Source organism: Notolabrus celidotus, chromosome 14, assembly GCF_009762535.1.
Source record: "Notolabrus celidotus isolate fNotCel1 chromosome 14, fNotCel1.pri, whole genome shotgun sequence".
NCBI classification, from domain to species: domain Eukaryota; kingdom Metazoa; phylum Chordata; class Actinopteri; order Labriformes; family Labridae; genus Notolabrus; species Notolabrus celidotus.
The window spans coordinates 11,447,892-11,467,782 of NC_048285.1; the positions used below are offsets into that span (position 1 = coordinate 11,447,892).

General features: G+C 40.7%; 1 protein-coding gene across 1 annotated transcript in view; it reads left to right on the top strand.

Moving 5' to 3' along the window:
- zgc:172282 (leucine-rich repeat and fibronectin type III domain-containing protein 1-like protein) overlaps positions 1–19,891 on the top strand; it is a 156,583-nt gene that overhangs the window by 121,799 nt on the left and 14,893 nt on the right. The window contains exon 9 of the mRNA XM_034701917.1: positions 10,852–11,501. Within this exon, the coding sequence (XP_034557808.1) occupies positions 10,852–11,501 (650 nt within the window). The remainder of the gene's footprint in view (positions 1–10,851; positions 11,502–19,891) is intronic.

The window sequence follows — 19,891 nt, forward strand, 5'->3', positions numbered from 1 at the left end:
CACAGAAATAAGTATGGAAATTCCTTTCCATTCTCTCTTTGTGTTCTGTAGTAGTTAACAAGCGGTCACATGTGAATTATCAGTGTAGTTGCGCTGTGCAACACATGGGTGAGGAATAACCTGGGGAAATGACAGTGAGGCAGTAATTACAGGTCTTCGATTGCAGTGTTGTTGAAAGCAGTCAGAGATGAAAGCCTATAAAAGAGGGCTGATGAAAGGGGGGAAACATGTCAATAGAAATTCCCTTTAAAAAAGATGGAGATACATGGTAAAATTGGCCTGAGGTTTGAAAAAAAGAAGAATAAGTCTATTTTTCTCTGATCCGGATCTCTACTCTTGGAAATATGCGGAGAAAGAAACAGCTTCTCGGTATTCAAGACAAAATGCAGTGTGAAAAATTGCTCTATGTCACTGCACAGAGGGGAGGATGCCCTGCTCCCAAGTCCCAACTGGGCACTGTGAAATCTTAATGGTGTCTCAGTGGAAGCTGAAATAGTCTGCAGAGATTAAGGTTATTTTTTTTGTGCACATGTTATTAATAACACCAGAGTCCAAAGATTAAACTGTGCAGAGAGAACTTGGTCAATTGCTGCAATCTTCCAGTCAATCAGAATCCATGTTGAAATACAGATATGATTTTTTAGAGACAGCTGGGAACTGTTTCAAATATCTGACCACAATTTCAAGAGATACAATTCAGTAATACATATAAAAAAAGACCTCAACTGTGACACTACACTGGTTTCTAACCTTTTCTACAAAGAAATCTAAAACCACTTATGGAATAGTTGGAGATGATTCATAGCTGGCTCCAAAATGCCGAAAAGATCTAAGGGGATTGAATGAAGCAAACGAGCAAAAGGTGTTACACCAGCCTTATTTTATACTATTGGCTGTATAAAACATACCTCCATCTCCTTCAATTGTACAAAAAAATGTGAAACTAAAATGCAACTGCAATGGCCGCTGACAGCCTGTGCTTGTGACGAATTTTGAGCCAAGGCATATGAAGAAGTTTTCTGTCTGGTTGGACTGCAGGATTGATGACACTACCCTTTCATAACTACAACACACACTAACCATCAATACCTTGGCAAAGATCTTGCAAATTGGTGCGGTCCACAAAAGAACTATTTTTTAAGGTTGGTTTTGAAACAGACAACAACAGTTTTAGTAAGCTGAACAAGTCTTGAGTCAGTACTAGTTTTTTTTTCTCTCCCAGTTCTTATTTTACTCTGCTAATCTGGTAAAGGTTGCTGCGTGACCCTGTTTATCTAAACAGAGTTGTCAATCATGACATAACGCCTCCTCTTTTTAACATTAAATAAGTGATTGAAAGTATACTTTTTAGATTTTCTAGTTTGACCCATCTGTTGTAAAAGAGGAGACAAGCTTTATAGCCTTTACTGCAGCCAGACACCAGGGGGATCTAAAAGTTTTGGCTTCTCTTTCAGGGAGAGTTCAGGGAGTTGTGTCGTGTATCTTCTTTTTAAGGTCTATGCTGTTTTTAATCGTTTTAGTGAGAGAGGTGGAAAAGTGTGCAACTCACTATTTCCCAATATCAAGCGCTTTGACTCATTCTGTCAATTCATTTGGTTTCTATAAATGTCCTGGGGCAATTTCCATCTGCAGCCTCGTTCCATCAAAGTATGTGTGTGTTAGTGCTATTTTGCATGTCTCATCCAGTATGCACCTGCAACATTAAGGGACTGTGTGTTGTGCAATGTTTTCTTCATGCATATTCATGGCTGTGAATGTTAAAAACTAGTTTTAATAATAAAAGACTGAAAAGAGAAACAAATCTGCATCAGCCGACTAAACACTCTTCCAAAGGTCAGCAGCAAATAGAGACAGATTTAAACAGTGTTGCTGCAACAAGGTGTAAAAAGTGAGTGGTGCCCAAACTGGAAGTGCTCCACAGTTTGCTTCAAAAACAACAGCTTGTGGTTGAATTATGCGTTGACAACCATAGTTATGTTAAATAAATAAATTCATATAAAAAAAGGGATTATTTTGAGGACTTGTCAGCTTGTGCAATCGTTGAAACACATTAATCAGGCTATTGTCATGTTTGCAGTATTTTTGTGCATGTGTACACATGAGTCAGATCACACATTGTGTGCTAATCTGTTCAATTCAAACAGTCATAGTTTATCTGTATGTGTATTTGAATGAGTCTGTGTGTGGGTGCACGTTGGTGTGTACGTGTTTCCACATGTGTTTGAGTTCCTGTGGGTGTGAGGATAAACCGAGTGACAAAACAGAACTGACTGTTGATCTATTTGTGTGATGTGTATGTGTTGAGAGAGTCACAGAAATTGTTCAGTAGCTTTATGTGTCTTTGTGTGTCTGTGAATCTGAATTGCAGGGGAAAAAGGAATCCATTAAGCTGTTTAACTCTGTGAGTGTGTGTGTCCGCGTTTGAACCCATTAACTGAATAAATCATCCAGTATGATTGCAGTGTCAAATGGGCTTGCTGAACCATTTCTGCCTTGCCCAGCAGTCCTTCTCCTTTTTTTTGTTGAGAGCCATGACACACAAGACCCGAAACTCAATGCCCCAGCTAATTATCAATCGGCTAAAAACTCTGCATCAGTCCTCACACATACTTATCACAGTGGAATGTACAAAACGCAAACAGATGCTGGCCAATGAGTGAAATTAAACGCCATATGTTGATTTTGCTACATATAATCAGCAGTGTTGCAATAATTTTTATACATCTGGCAATGCTGCGGGGGGTAAATAAGAAAACCATCCTTCAAATGGACGGTTCAGGTTCAGTCTCCTGTGACAGCAAACAGCCTGTTGAAGCGTCCTTGAACAAGATGTTTAATCCTACCTTGCTCTAAGCCGACCCATCTTAGAATGACTCCAGAGGGAATAAGAGAGAGAAAAGTGTAAAAAAACAACAACAGGAAATCGCATGTACGCAGATACCGGGAATATCATTAATATTACATTCTGTTCAGATAATTAAGGAATCTTCTACCCAACAAATCCCACTTGTTCATTCTTGTGGTGGTATTATATGTTTTAATAACAACTTCACCTCATTCTACCCAACCACTCCTTCATTCATGAGCAGATGCCTTTGAGTAAAGCCTCGGGGCAGTGTAGGTTACTTGATTTGATTTCTAATAAAACAGAACAATAACAGGTAGGGAATACATTTGAGATTGTCAAGCTGAATTTGACCTACGTACCTGAAGGCCGACACCAATTATTGGCAAAGATTGACTAAGTAACACGAGGGGGTTCTTTGATGGAGTCTTATTTGTTTTTGCTCGATTAGTTGGATTGATCTGAGCTGCCTTAGTGATTACATGACTGTTATCTGACATCTGGGCCAATCCTGGTCATGATTAGGTGTGTGTCAGGGTCACAGAAGTAGGAACCCCTCCAGATGAGAGAAAATTGAAGAAGAGGTGAGGGTTTCTCTGCTCTACTATATTATATTTAATCACCGGCTAGCCTTGACATCGACCTCCTTGCATGCTTTCTCTGGGCTGGCTTTACCCACAATCTGATTTGACCAGTTATTTTTTAAGCATTTAACACTCCCTTTGTACACTTTGGATTAGTTTGAAGATTGCCTGAGGCACAGATGCACATTTAAGCAGGAATCCTCTAAAAAAGACCAGGGATTATTTCTTGGCAGTCGCCCTAACAGAAAGCCAGAGATGGAGTTTTCCTTTGCGTGTGTGTGTGTGTGTGTGTGTAGCTGCAGGAGATTCTATCTGTCGTATTTTGTTGAGAGAAGGTCAGTCATTATGAAACAGAATAATACAAATCAAATAAACATGACATACTGTAGAATCGGTGAAATGAAACAAACTGACGGCAAATCACAGCAGAGCTGAAAATGTCAAGGGCTGGTACTGCAGACGAGAGTTCCCTCATAAGTGTTCCATGTGGAACTTGATTGGCAAAGTACTGAGTCACCGAATGCAACTCTGATGATTCCGACTCAAACATGCCATCTCGTTGAGGAATGTTCCTCATAACTAATATATTTCTCAACTACAGGTGCAACTCAGAATATTAAAACATTTAGAATTTTTGTTTTGTTTTTTTGTTTCACAATTTAATTAAAATAGGTAAGCCTTTATATGTTCTTTAATTCATGACATGTACAATTCAATATTTTGTTTGTTTTTTATTTTCATGATTTGGGCAAAAAGCTCATGAAAATCATAAATTCAATATCCCTAATTATGAGAATATTTCCCAAGAAAATATGAAATGTCTGAATGTATGTTCATTACCCCAGATAACTAAATCAATACTGTGTGTCATGGAGGAAATCAGCCTGGGGCACTGCTGAGATGTACGTAATTGAAACCCAGGTTTCCTTGTTAACAGCCTTCAGCTTGTCTGCGTTTTAGGCTGCAGAGTTTCTCATCTTCCTCTTGACAAATACTCCATAGACACTTGATTGGATTCAGGTCAGGTGATTTGCGGTCCAATTCAAAAGAGAAATATAATGGTCAGCAATATATTTGGTAGTTTTGGTGCTGTGGGCAGGTGCTAAGCCTGATGAAACATTTTCTCCAGAAAGCTTTTTATGAGGCAGAAGAAGTGGTCTAAAATAAATTGCATTGACTTTGGACTTGATAAAACACTGCATGTCCTTCCAGTAAACTTTCCATTTATATGCTTTGATACAGCACTCTGCAAACAGCCAGCCTCTTTACAGCAATGACCTTCTGTGACTTATTGTCATTGTGAAGGGTGTTTGAAAACAGTCAAGTCAGCAGTCTGTGGTTGCAAGCTCTGAACAAGACTAAGAGATGCATGGTATTTATTCAGTTTGAATAGGAATTTACTCCAAATGTATATGAAATATTTTTACTTTTTGATGAATGTATTTTCACTTTTTTTTTTGCTGCAGGGACTAATTTTAAATTTGAAAAAAAATTGAAACCTTTTAGTAACATGTTATGCGCCTTAATGTATTACACTTTCACTTTCTTAAATAACCGATGGAAAATGTAGAATTTTTTCACAATATTACAATTTGTTTTCCAATATTTAAATAGTATTGACCAAAAACATATTCCGTGTAGTTTATTCAACTTCACCACGTTATCCAATAACTAAAGTTGACAGCTATTTTTAATGCGACTGAAATTTGTGGCACTTTGTGCATGCATTAAGAACATGACATATTCTCAAAAAAAGCATGACTGTGAATCAATCAACAAAAATCAACACATGCAACTGAAAATACTAACAAAGATTCATCAAAATCATAATCAGTCATCGGAAAAAACGACTTACCTAATGATACAAATTAGGCTTAATTTAACATTTTAGGCGTCTCAACAACGGCATGCTGTTGTCAATCAGCTTTGAACACCCAGCAGAAATACACATTGTGTGGTGCTTACTTGATTGATGATACATTTTTGTTGGGGAAATCAATGTGTTAACATGCTCAGGACCTCATTCTACAGACGATAGTCCAGTAGCTGAAAAAGCCTTCTCATAGGTCACAGATGTTGGAGGCCCACAGAGATTTTGGTGTGCAAGCTGGTATCATTTTGAAAAGCGGCAAGTCTTCCTGTTTCATCACAAAAGTGGATCTTCATTGAAATGGGATACAGGTTTCCAACCAGTTGCGCTCCAGCTCATCTTCACCACCAGCTGTTAGCTCTTCAGCTCTGTTGTCCCTAGCTGTAGCAAAGGAAAGCTGTTTGGCTCGTCTAGTGCTGTTAACTAGCAGTCTGGGTTAATTAGGCTTGTAAAACAAGTAAAGGAGACAGAGTATGTCTGCCAAACAAAGGTCTTTTTAATCTGACACATCAACACTGTTAACTATGAGCACCTTCTCAGGAACGTCAACAACACACACTGCTCACTTATCAGGACACCCTGGAGAACAAACAGGCTCGAACCGCCGTCACTGTTACGGCTTACATTGACACAATAGGCTCATTGACACAATAGGCTCTGTGGGCCTACATTAATAAACATAATGAATGATGACAGTCTAGTAAATCTGGTGCAGAGTAGTGAGAGTGACTGTTTAATCTTTTAGTCCATTAATCCTGCACATGCCTTGTCTTGTTACGGTCCTTGAAGGAATTTCTCCAGATTATAAAAATTTTCAACTATTTTCTGATTCATGCATTGAGACTAATGTTGTTTTAATACATTTATCTGTAATTACTGACAGAACTATAAGCATATTGCTAAAAGCGAGTTGGTGATTTAGTCATAAATGCTGAAAGCTGCTCCCTCTGTCTCCATGACAATTTAATTAGAACCAGTCACGACTTTTACATAATGTGCTTTGACTCAGATCATCCCGCTCCCAGGGACTCTTTTACGCACCTCACTTTCTGTCATTAGAATCAGGCTTGTGTTTTCTGAAAGAGCTAAAAATAGAAGAAGTTTGAACAAAATAAACTATTTGTTAAATTGTGTTGGACCGCAGATACTGGATTAGAGGCCCACGTGTGCCAAGTGGGTATCACTGACGGATAGAAAGTCTGGTCTCTTTTCCCTGAAGTCACCCTCCTAATAAACTAAGATTTAGTCTCTTACTGCAAAGGTGAGAGGAGGCACAAACAACTGTGTTATCAGTTTGTTCAAACACCAATAGAAGACCTCACAGTCTGTGGTTTTTTGAAGTTTAATATGGTGTTCTATTTTCTACGTCCTATTTCTCTTCCTTCAATACATTTTTTGAAAATTGCTTACGGGAACTGCAGTCCAGCTCTGCTCTCAAATCATGCTGGTACTATTTTGCAAGACATCAGGCCAGTTCAAGTTTCCTGGTTCGATTCCTATTAAGAGCTCAGTCCAAGGATCCTTTCACACCAGACTGCACAACCACACAAGGTCATAAACACACACAGAGAGCTATCTGCCAAGACATACTTCCTGGTGGAGGTTCAATGCCATCGATGAGCTTGGCACTGAGACTAGACCCTGCTGCCCACTGGCTCTCTTTCTCTCTCTGTCTCTCACTCTCACACACACAAACATACATGCTACAGCCTCCTATCAGCTCTGAATAGACTGCTTAGCTTGTCTGTCTCAGTGCAGAGGTGGAAATGCATTTATGGGGGGAGGGATGGGAACAGGCAGAGAGACTTTAAGTGCATTAGGGAGAATGAGAGCGAAGCAGAAATAAAATACGGTTTAGATAAAATTTAGCACTGACACATGGGTGTTCGACAATTCCACTAGTTATATTAGGACCCCTAGAGGAAGCAGAAACACAAGAAGATAGAAAGGAAAAGCAAAACGAAGGTAAGAGTAGAAAAAGCATCACCCTTGTTTACCTGGGTGAGCCCCCATTCCTGGAATTTCCCAAAGGACAGAGGAGTTACAAAGACAGAAATAAGAACAACACTGTTTACCGTGGGAACGACCAAAATAGAAGTCGACAATGGTGAGAATCAGAGCCGAGTTTAATCAAAGGAGGGTGATTTCTGCTGCAGCTGTGGGGGACAGATCTGCGCTAGTGTTCGTTAGATCACAGGCTTATGAATTCCGGCTCCGTGGGGAAATAAGAGCGATGAGGTGGCTGTCGTAGTCATGCCACAGGCAGCACTGACTGCATGGAAATGTATGATGATAGTGGCTGTGTCACCGCTGCAGCTTTCATATAATAGCACACAGCAGAATACAAGGGAGCAATACAAGCAGACGGAATCATAAGTCATTTTGGAGAATGGATTTTTTTTGTTGGACTACTGTGGGTTGCTTGTTTGGTACACTGTGCTGGTGAATGGACAGAGAAAGATGGAGAGTACTTGTGTGTTGGCAGGTGTTTGGTGTTCAGGATTTAGCTCTGTGCTGGTGTTGATCAATTGGCGACCATCAGAGCAGCCCCACAGGGCAATGTCATTGAGGGCAGGTTATACAATTTTAAAACATAATTACAGTGGCAACAACCTTGCCACGCTTTAGCTTCTTTTTATTTCATTGATAAAAATCTTAAGAATAGGTACACCACTCCTAAATCTTGTCTTTGTTAACCTCCATTTGTGTAGGCCATTATGGGGCCGTGTTGTTGGACACATAGCACCAGTGTTATCACTACCTGGAGCTTGCATGAATGAAGTTCCAGGATGGGTTGTAATATAATGAGATTCAGCTTGAGGATATGATGGACGGTGAGAGCTGGCACAGAAGAGGATGTCTTTGGGACGCTAACTGTTAAGGCTCTCCAAGGTGTCGTGGACCTAAATGTTGGCATAAGATGGTGCCCACTTGATAACCCCAGAGATATATTGGCTCATCTGTCACCATCTATCTTGCATGATATATTTAATGTAGCTACACCGAGGATCCCAGCATCCACGGGAAAACCAAATGGTTTGGTGAATGTGGCTAACATTTAATAGCCTTCACTTCTCCTTGCAGGTTGATGTCCGCATACTTGTGCTGGTACTTAATGCTTCCTCCATTTTTCATTTTCTAGATCAAAATACTGCCACATGAGATGTCATATGTGATTGTTTACATACAGGTAGGAGAGCATTAAAACGCTATGGAAGTAGCCATTAACTGGAGCTACAGCCCAAGCTAGTGGCAGGACTACAGCTTGGACACAACTGGCAATTCTGGTTGACAATAATAAAAATATCTGTAACCAGGGCCGGATTGGGAAAATAATTCAGGCCGGGAAATATAGGTTGCGTTAGGCCACTTTTTAAGCGTGGGTCTGGGGGCCCCCACCAGATTTTTTTTTTAAATTACAAACACTTCATTTCCTGCATTCTGGTGATTTTTAGTGTATGTGAATATGGAAACTTGCCTCCTCTTCCACTCCATCAGAGTCACAGGGATGCGTTCAGTACTGTTTGATTTTACGTGAGTCGGTACTCAGGAGTACCGACGGAATTCGGTCGGTACCTATAAAAGTACCGAATTCGGTACCCATCCCTACTGTTTACTATATCAAAACACAGACTGACAGCAGCTGTTTGGCTGTTTACACTCAACATGAGTCCCTTAGCGCTCTAAGGGACTGGAACCAAGAGCCACACACATGTGTTCCGCCTGTAACATCGGCGCGTACCGGAGCTTTTTTACTGTATAATATTATTTTGGTGTGGAGGGGGGGCCACAGGGGGGTCCAGGTTCAGTTTTACAGGGGCACTGGCCCCTGTTGGCCCCTCCCCAGAACCGCCACTGGCCTGGAGTCAGGAGGGATGGACAGCTAATGGGTGAAGGTGTAACGTTAGCACTGACTTGCCCGATGGTCCCATGCTGAACATATGGTCAATCCTGCCACATTTCACAGCATCTCCTGCAAGGGCATTTCTCCGTTTTTTCTCTATCCCTCTCTGCCCCACCCTTCCTCTTCTTTCCACGACCATCCATCTGTAATCACTCCTTGTTAAAGCAGCGGTAAAATTCAGTCCGTCCAATTCCGCGCTGTTCGTTTCGAATTCACAACGGTACCCTAATGCTGTGTTCAAGTTCTCCTTGGACTGCCCCATTTTCCAGAGTTAACAAGTCGTTCTCCCGGCGTCTGTTTGTTTTGCTCATGTGCTATACACGTCAAAGAGAGGAAAACCCATCTCCACTGCCTGTGACATCACAGGTCGGCAGTTACCAATTTCTTCACAGAGTTGCCAAGTTGTTCTTCCGACGGGGTGTTCACAAGAAGTAATTTTTCCGATGACTTCGACATAACATGGTCGCACCATAGAGGATCGCACCATGAGAGTTGCCTAAAGCCTGACATGGATTTCAAAAGAAGTCAGTTTAATTCATGCAAGACAAGTGGAATGGATTTTCAAGGTGTGGGCTGACCGGGCTTTAAAATACAGAGGACTGGAGCAGCAGGAAATAGACAACTTTTTGGTAATAATAAATCTGCGACCTGCGGCCGGGCAATAGCAAGCCAGGCCACCGGGAAAACTCCCGGTGCTCCCTATGGCCAGTCCGGCCCTGTCTGTAACTTGTTTAACCTACTCTGATGCTGACCGGGAAGAGTGACAGTGTTTAATTGTCAAGTTATTTTCCAGTTTAACTGAGTTTACATGAGTATAGCTTTACTTTGTCGTCATGTTGTTGCCAAACTTCAACTCTTCCATATCAAGCTGGGGTAAAAAATCACTTGTATCCTATATGCTTTATCTTTTTATCCACTGGCTACACCAGAAGCCCAATAATATTGGCTGTCACCTCCAAAGACTGAACTGTCCACAGCAAGAAAGCCAAAGGGTTTAGAAATAAAACAAATGAAAAAAGAAAATGTGAGCGGGGTAAAAGAAAAAACAGAATATGCAATCTGGTTGCATCAAATGTTCAAAGTACCAACTATTCCTTTGAATTAAACAGTTCAGATGTGTTTGTATTTCCATGCAAACATTCATGTCGTTAATTTGTTGTTATATGTGTGTCTCGCTTAAGGGTACTCATGTTTAAATTTTCCTTTTTTATGTCCAAACCAATATATTGTAAATGTATGCTTAATAGGCCTGTGCTTTAAAGAACCAATTGGTAAGAAGTGTTATGAATGGAAAGCTCTATTCAAGCCTAAGTAAATGTTTATTCACCATTCAGTCCTTTATATATTTAAATGTGTGTCTGCGTATCTTTAAGTGCACTTTTGCACATTCAGCTGACCTGCTGTGTACAGACTAAAGTAAAACCCTCTCTTGGATTAGGTTACACTGGCTTAGGTCAGAGCAGCAATGTGGACGAGGGGATTTGAAGTGTGCCACTTGAATACATTTTTTTACTCCCTTTTATTTCATATAAAAGCAAATACGTTTTGGAAAATGTTACAGGGTTTTTAAAAACTTGCTGAAGAATTCATTTTAAGTTAAAAATCACTTGTAAACTCACACGTGTTCTTTTTGTCTTTGCATTGGCAGGATGATTCCGTCCACCAGCAATGACTTCCTGGTTCGTGACCTCGCTGCAGGACGAAGCTACGATCTTTGTGTTCTGGCTGTATTTGATGACGTCATCACATCATTGACTGCAACACGTCCCTTGGGCTGCCTGTCCTTCACCACAGACACGGAGTTCAGCCAGTGCCAAGCACTGCACAGCCACTTCCTGGGTGGCACTATGATCATCATCATTGGAGGGATTATTGTGGCCTCTGTGCTTGTGTTTATTATCATCTTAATGATACGATACAAGGTTTACAGCCACCAAGGGGCGGTCCACGGAAAAGTAGCCATTGCAGCAAGTGCGACGAGACCACAGAGCAATGGACAAGGAGGAGGTGCACAGGTCCAAGTCCTCCCTCGCTCTGCCTCCAAAATGCCTGACAGTGAGGAGGACCGAGCACTATCGCCGTCCAGGGTCATGTCGCCTAGCAACACACTGAGAGACACTGTGGCATTGGTCGAGGAGGAGAGCAGTGGACGGAGCACAATGACAAGGACTGACTCCTTGGCCAATGAGGAGTTGCTCTCACCCACCAAGGCCCGTTTCTCCTCCAGGGTCGCTATCGAGATGAAAAGCAGACCACCATCTGTCGCCAAAGAGCCCACCTCCCCTAAGGAACTGGCAGGTAGTAGAGAAGACAGACATACAGGAAAGAGAATATAAAGATAGAGGAGGCAGGCAGCAGAGCAAGGATGAAGGAAAGACAGATAAAAAGGAATTGACAGAGGAAGACACACTAAGACGAGAGAAGGAAAAATACAGTCAAACAGCAAGAGAGCCAGCTTGGGTAATAGACAATGGGCAGTTGAGGGTGTGAAATTGAGCAGGATAATAACAGGGAGTGGAACTGTGAGAAAGTGAGTGAGTGTGAATGAAAATGAATAACAGAGATGCCATACACGTGCACTGCGAACATAGTAACAGAAACAGAGAGGAAGACATGTGTTTCACTTTCGCTTTGGAGTTAACTCTATACTCTCTGATTTTTCATTCACCACATCATACATTATTTCTCATCAGAGACAGAGACTTGAGTTTGAGACTTGCACTTCAGTTGTCTGGAAGAGTCGCACAGAAATGTGCCTTGACACTTGACTTGGACTAACCCCTCAATGACTTGAGACTCAGCTCAGATGCAAGATTTGGGACTCATGCACAATCAGTTATTTTTTTATATTTGTCCCATAAACATTACAATTTCCATCGTGCGTTCCACTGCATCTGGTGCAGAAGCTGCCCTACTTTGCAGATGACACAACTGAGTGCACACAACCTGCAGCTGCTACAGTACAGTGTTTCCCACATGTAGACCAAACCTTAACAGACCATTCCGGTATCTCTACAGACCAATTTTATACATTTTTTAAAATCTGTATAAGATTGCCGTCTGCAATCAATGAGTGAAGGATCAGTCCTCTTTTGTTTCAAGTAGTGTCTGATACATTATTTGCAGGTGATCAAAGAGAGAGATGAAGGGAGATGGAGGGAGATGTCCTTCATTACATCTCTCCTGTTTATGCAGTGACTGAGGTCAGCATTGCATGTTAAATATAAACCTTAAGATACACTGTTTAAACAGTGTTGTGCAGCTGGTTGTTCTGGATTTTATGTTACAAGATTCGTACACACTCAGATCACCATTTGTGATAACAGAACATCAAGTGAAAAATCTCAAAACAAGAGTTGTGTAAGTTGGGGGTCTTTATAAAATGTACTGCCCATTAGTATCATCAAATGATTAGACACAGACAAAGGAATAAAGAAACAGCGAGACAGGATACATTGTGTGTGGAGTAAAAGTGGCAGTGGTGGAGCCATGGGGTGGCCAAGTGAAGTAGTTGCAAAAGTCAGTGCCTACGCTTGCAAACTAACCTAATCCCACTATATAACTTACTGTAAAATCAATGGGGGTATTATTTTATTTTCCAGTTGATGAAATCCCTTCCATTGAAGACTAAACATTTGTATTCTGTTGTTATTTATTAAAACTATGATAGACTTTACTGAGACTTGCCCCTTGATACTTTAGACCGGACTTGAACTTGCGCCTCAGAGACTTGACTTGGACTCATGACCACCAAAGATTTGAGAGTTGACTTGAACTTTATGAAAAATATTTGTGCCTATCTCCATTTCAAATTAAACAAGAAATATTAAACTGACCTCCGGGCCGTGCAGTGGGACTAACCGTTAACCTCACATCTCTCAAAATCATTTATTTTTGTGATCTGCTCTTTCTGCCAATTACCAAGCTTGATTTCTCAACAGAAATTATACATCTTCATTCAAAAGATCAAGTTTTTTAGAAACTATCATGTTAATTTTGTAACCTAATTGCCCACTTGCGGAGCCTTAGTTGATTTTAAGTTAGTTAGACTGATGGCAGACGACAAATCTTTGCTGGTGTGTGCAAGAGAGAGGCATCTAAAATGCAGATGGGATCACCCATTGCACCCCAGCTAACTTAATTCAGGTTAGCATCCCTTGTGTTCTCCATTAGGGTGCTACAAAGTATTAGATTTAAAATGCCCTGAGGAGACTTGTTGGCCATTAGGAATAAAACAACCAGAGTGCTAAAGAGTGAAAAAGTTAAGGAGAGAGTGACTTCAGTTCAACTGAAAGGTTTTTTAAGGTTGGCTGATATTGAAGTCAAGGTGTAAGGTAATCCAAGTTCCCCATTTCGTGGGAGGGAAGGGAGTCCAAAAAAAAGTGTTGTTTTGTTGAATTGGAGTGTCTTTTCTATTGTACAACTAACACTTATCATACAGTGTATGCCACTGTATCCACAAAGCTAAACCTTTTACTTCAGCTTATGTATGAATGCATACATATGTACTCACAGTTCAGATGCAGCTCCCTCAGGGTGCTCTCAGTATAAATCCCAGCAACTAGCTTTCAATATGGCTGGGGTATAATTGAACCCCTCCGGGGTAACAAAAGCAGAAACCAGCAGACACATAATTTAGAGGGAGCATAATATGCATAATGCACAAAGCAAGCAATGCAGTCACAACTATTATTAATGTATATACTGCAGTATAAGAAAGCGTATGAAGGGTGGGCTTGGTAATAGACAAACAAATCAGTGTTACCAGTAAAAAGCAGTTTGTTCCAGCAGAAAGCAACAAAATGGAAATGGCAGGAAGAGCACTGATTAAAATCATTCATACGGGATGTTTACAAAAGCCTTCACAGTCATTACAAATGCTAAAATACAACTAGGACAGGAAGAAGAAACTAATTCAACAACACAAAATGGCTTACAAAAAGGTTTTGATGGTTCCAAAGGGGAGTTCAAACCGGAAAAAGAAACATTGGATAACCTTGACCACTTGATTGAAATGCTCCTCTTTTGACACCTTGAAATTAGAAAACTTGTCAAAGTCTGTTCCATTACCAAAAACTAATTTCTGAAGATGTTCCAGCGAGTGTAAATGACAGGCTAAAGTTGAGCACAGTCACAACCCAATTTGCTGCACTGTAAACGATTAATTTCCAGCTTCAGAACTAATAGCTCTACTTGAGCTTTGGGCCTACATTCATTCTGTGTTGATCTTTTGCCTCTCGTACCTGCTTGTGTATTAACATATTGTGCCAACTTGTATTTTTAATAAGTATTTTCAGCTGCTCTGGTGGTGGCCACAAGCTTACTGACAGAAAATCTGTTTTGGAAAGGACAGATTGAGAGATAGGCACATTCTCACGACTAGAAATGCAATTATCCAAGATTGTTATTGTGCGCTTCAAGTGTTATTCAAGAAATGCAAAAAGCGTGACCATGGAACATGTATTAATATGATATGCTTCCTCCTTGACATGCAACAAGCTTATGGGAAATTGATTTTATGTAACTCAGTTTTTGCCAGGAAAGGCTATTAGCTAAATCCTACTCTTTATGTAATCAGACCCCGATTCTCATCTTGATTCAAACTGTTGAAGTGACTTGAACATGCTCACATGCTCATGCTTGAAATGCCCCAAAGTGCTTTAGTAATAATATGGATTCACAAGAGCATATGAATGTTCTTTTTGGGTAGAGGTTTGCGGCTCTAAGCCCACTCCAGTGCACTTTCCCCCCTTAACACTAATCCACTCAGGAAATTGGGGTTTCATTAGATCGAATAAATGGAGACGCACTTTCACATGAGTGGCTTAAACAGCTGAGTTGAAATACTTTATCAGCAGCTGATATGTCATTCAATTGGCCTCTCTGAATGGGTTGAAATGAGGTACCATTTAGCTCCATGTTGATAGAAGGGAGCAGATGAAGAATCTGTGCAGACTGAGCCGCTTAGCTGTCGGGTTCAGGGAAAGTTTTCACCTTGCTGAACTCTGCTGGATCTGCAGTCGGTCTGACATTTATGACACAATTAGTTTTCTGGACATAGCTCACATCACAGTCTATGATTAATGAATGAAAGAAGCCTTGCACGGATTGTAGATGGTGTGAAATCACAAGCTAGCTATTAAGCTATCCTGGATGTTAACAGGAAAAAAAAAATGTTGTTTTCAGCTTCTTTTTCTTGCCTATAAAGCTGTATGAGACAAAGTTTGGGCACATGTAGTTCAGCAGATACTCTGAAAGGTTCATGGCCAAATTGGAGTCACACAGAAGATGAGCAAAGGAGTGCTCATTAGGGCTGGAACAGAGGAGATTTTTGCACAGTTGGTTCAAGAATTTGCTTGATTTTAACTTTGTTCTAGCAATGATGTGCCACCATATGCACAAACTCAAAAAGTAGTCCCCTTTAGGCCTAATTACCAGCTCTAACCTCATTCTAACATCAACTGAGAGATGTGTCAGTTTCAAAAAGGCATCCCCGACAAGAGTGACAGAGAAGAACATTATTACAGTTTTTATTTTTACCCAGGGTTTTCACTGCCCTTTGTGCTCTCCGTTCCCTCTCTCTGGTGCCAGGATCATTGGAACTTTTGGGGGCAACTTATAACGGGGGCTAATACTCATGTGTCTGTACAAAGGCTGTTGTGGTTTTCAGAGGGTGTAGCTGTGTCTGTGATGTGTTTCACTGGTTGCTGCATTGCAGAGAAAAGCAACATTGATCTGATCAGAGAGAAAGAGCCGCAGTGAGTCAGAGCGCCTGAGGAACAGAGCATCTGACAGATACACTGAGAGACCCCATTAAAGGCCCACGGTTGTCAAAAGTGTGACCTGACATGAAAAAATAGATACACTGTGGGTGATAGTGTTCCTTTTGGTTTGTTTGCTCTTCATTGAATGTTTTGTTCACGTTCATCCGTGTAAGGCGGATATATAATTTCTGAACATGTGGATAATATTTTTAGGAATATCCTTGGAGAGAAAATAGGTCTCATAGTGAAATCGCAAATCAACCAGGGAAAATGGCGAATACGAAAGTGTGATTTTGAAGGAGTATCAGGTTTCTGTGATAACATTCATTGGTGCTAGTTTGACCTCAATGTAACCCCATAGTAAAAAACTGGAGCTACATTTAGCATTCCTCACTTAACAAGGTAAAAATGATTTAGTGTGCATTTTCTTTTTCGTGCGAAACTTTCCTCAACAGCATCCATCTGCAGTAGCTCTAAAAAAAAAAACACTTTTCCACGTAAGCACTAAAAGGAAATATCAAAATATATCATTAATCAAGATTATATATCAATAAAGAAATAGATTTAGTAGTAAACATATTTTGCACTGATGGTGTCTCCTTGAAATTTCACTTGCGTCAGGATGCTGCATGTGGATTCAGCACCAGAAGTAGCTCTTTAACCTGAATACTAAGTGGGAAATTTTCTATCAGAATTAGTAGTAATTATATGCTTGACACAAACATATTATGATTATGTCAAGCAAAGTGCTATTAGTTCAAGAACAGTCAAGCAAACAGTGTGTGAGTGTGTAGTGAATTAATGGTGTAGTGGGGACACTTCTCCCTACACAGTCACATAATGGGGTCCCCTGCAGGTAAACTATTAATTTTAATGGGGAAAAATTTCATCTGAGGTTAATTTTAGGACAACCCTTCAGGTAATGAATGTACATGGATTAAAAAAACTATTCAACATGGTGAAAACAAGTGTTTGTCAGCTCAGGTGGGGTGACTAATCCCTGCAGGTCTGATCATGCATTGTGTGTTGTTCCGCCTTTCGAACAAAAATGCCACGAGGTAACATGTGCGTTCAACACTAACACAGGGATGTGTGTGAGTTGGTGCGAAGAGCATGTGTGTGTTCTCCCAATGGCCCCTCCATGACCCTGTAGCCTGTCTGTCCTCGGCAGATTTTAATCTATCATCACTCCTTTCAGTGTCATCCCATATGCCCAGCCTCATTCGTCACTGCTCTCTGTCTCTCTGAATCCATCTCATGGAATCTCCATCTCTCAATTTTACCTTCTTAAGCTCTTCCTGTTACTTTCTCTCGTCTTTCGTCTGGGACTTTTTTGCTTCCTCATTCTCTCTCTCTCTCTCTTTCTACCCCAATTTCCGACGCTGATTTGCTGCATTTGTGTCAGTGTTTTTTTCATCATTTTTGATTGTCTCTCTCACTGTTCCAACGTTTCTGCCTGTTTCCTTCTCTCTTTCTCCACCTCTGCCCTCGCTATCTTTCTGTCTCTCGGATGACTCGAACAGCAGACGACAGGCGCCCTCATAGTGTCGAATGGAGAGACTTTAACATCTGATCTTGGCCTCACAAAGAGAGCGCGCCAACACTACACACAAAGAGTAATGACTGGCACTAAAAAACTTGAGAACCTCCTTCATTTTTAAGTGTCCCTACAGTTTCTCCCTTTCTCTTGCCCTCTGTTGCCACTCCTTACCTGTCCATCCACACTGTAGGCCTTTTCTTTCTAGCATGTCGCCATTTTACAATTTAATTTGGGGTTTCTTGGCTCTGGTTGGGTCAGTTCACCCATTCATTTAAATTTGTGTCTTTCCTCTTTGGGATCGGGTTTGCTGGTTTCAAAATACCAATCTTTGAGCTTCCTGCCTTCTTCCCATTGCAAGAAAACTAAATGGAATGTCATCTGTGTTGATTATACAGCTGAGGAAAATAACATGAGCATGCAAAAGCCAAATTGTCACACCGCAGGATCTAAAATGTGGGAATTGCATGCGTTTCTCTCAGATATATGACAGTAAACTTAGATTATTGGGCACATAAAACGAGCCTTTAAATGTCTACCATGCAATCTGGAGATGATAGTACATAACTGCGTTTTCTATTTAATTATGTACTGAAGAAATAGCTTCAATAAAAACTGTTGCTGGGTTGTCAGGTTTATTAACAGTCGTGTGGGCATTAAAAATGAAAATGTGCTTGTTTTTTAACTTTTTTTTGATGGGTAACACAAACAGTTCCAATTAATTTTGTTATATTGGTATTGAGGCAGGAATCTCTGAAGTCAAATGCTATCCACATGCCTTTGTATTAGTAGATTAGAGTAAATTATTTGTATAATTACCTGTTGTCCCTTGGGTTTAAATCAATCCTTTATTACATTTCTTTTCTTCTCATTTGCTCCCGTGTTCTCCCTCCCTGCACTTGTCAATACTAATGATGTCTTTATAGTTCAGACTCTGATGAATTTATTCTTTGTTTTTCAATTTTGTTTTTTACTATTTTCCACTTGATTTATTTTTAATTACACCATTCTTTTTGTTGTTTTACCTTGTCATCATTTTTACACGAAGCGTTCCCCTTCATGTCTTAACTGTGTTAATTTTCATTAAGCCATGCCAGTACTCTCCTCCTTGCCCTTTTTATTCTGCTCTGACATACTTCTTCTCTAAAGCCCTGTTTGTGTTTAATGTTTCTTTTTTATCCGGTATTGGCCCACCTCTCGTTCTCCTGTTCTTTTTCAATTTATAACACCTTTGTCTGAAAAGTTATTTCTCATTTCTTATGTCCTTTCTATCCATCTTCTCGCCACTCACACTGCATTATCATCTTTGCACACTGCCTTCTCCTCTCTCCTCTCTGTCGCCCCATCTCCTTCATCCTTCTGCACCGTGCACAGAGTGATGGAGGAGGGGAGGGAGTGGAGGGTGATGGAGGAGAAGACAGTGGAGATGTGCAGAGGTGGTGACGGATGAGTACAGACTGAGGCATTAAGAAGACTGCTTCATTCTTAAACTGACACAATAAGCGCTGGCTGTACATAAATGTGTTAAAGAAATATTCCACCTGACAAATACAGTTTAGAAATGCTCTCCTGACAAACACAGGCTTTACAAATAACAGCTGCAACAGAATGCTAAAACAGCAAGCACAGCTTCATCACTCCAAGCTAGTGCACTTCGCTGCTCTCCCTTGTCAGCAAGCCTTGCTTATGCCGGCATTTGTTGAATCTCCAGACTATACAGCAGTGACACTAACACAGCTGTCACATAAGGAAATAAACAGATACCAAGACTCTAAAAAGCCAAGACCATCTAAGGAACATGCAGACTTCTCTTTTTGTCAATTAGCTTGGATAAGTATGCATCATTATGAGTCAGGGGTGTGTCCATCATTTTTCAAGTGTGGGTGGCCTGACTTGACTTATGGAGGGGGGGGGGATTTCTGTATGGTTTCTGTGCATAGATATTCTATAAAACACAAACTCTAAGAGAAAATACACGTCACATGAAGTCTCATTAAAAATGACCAAAAACAAGAAAACCTGCCACATCAAAGTGACCCCAAAAAAACTGCTTGCAGTGTGTTGCAACAAAACCCAAAAGAGATGATTTGAACTGGAGTCCCTCCCCCAACTGGTAAGATAGCTAACCAGTGTTTGTGGAATGGGACCTTGAGTGGTACCAATTAGATGTCGTGGAGATGGTGCACCATCCCAGGCCACCCACAAGGAACTTTTTGACACAAAACCAGAAGTCTCTTTGCTTTTTTTCAATTCTAGCAAAACAAGTCCAAGCACATTAAACTCGTTGCTGTGCCCTTTTTACTTTCTGGCTCCAGAAGAAGTCTTGAGTTATCACAAAAGCCAAAAAAAGGCTTCATCCAGTTCTGTTTTGGTGTTTTTTGCCCAAA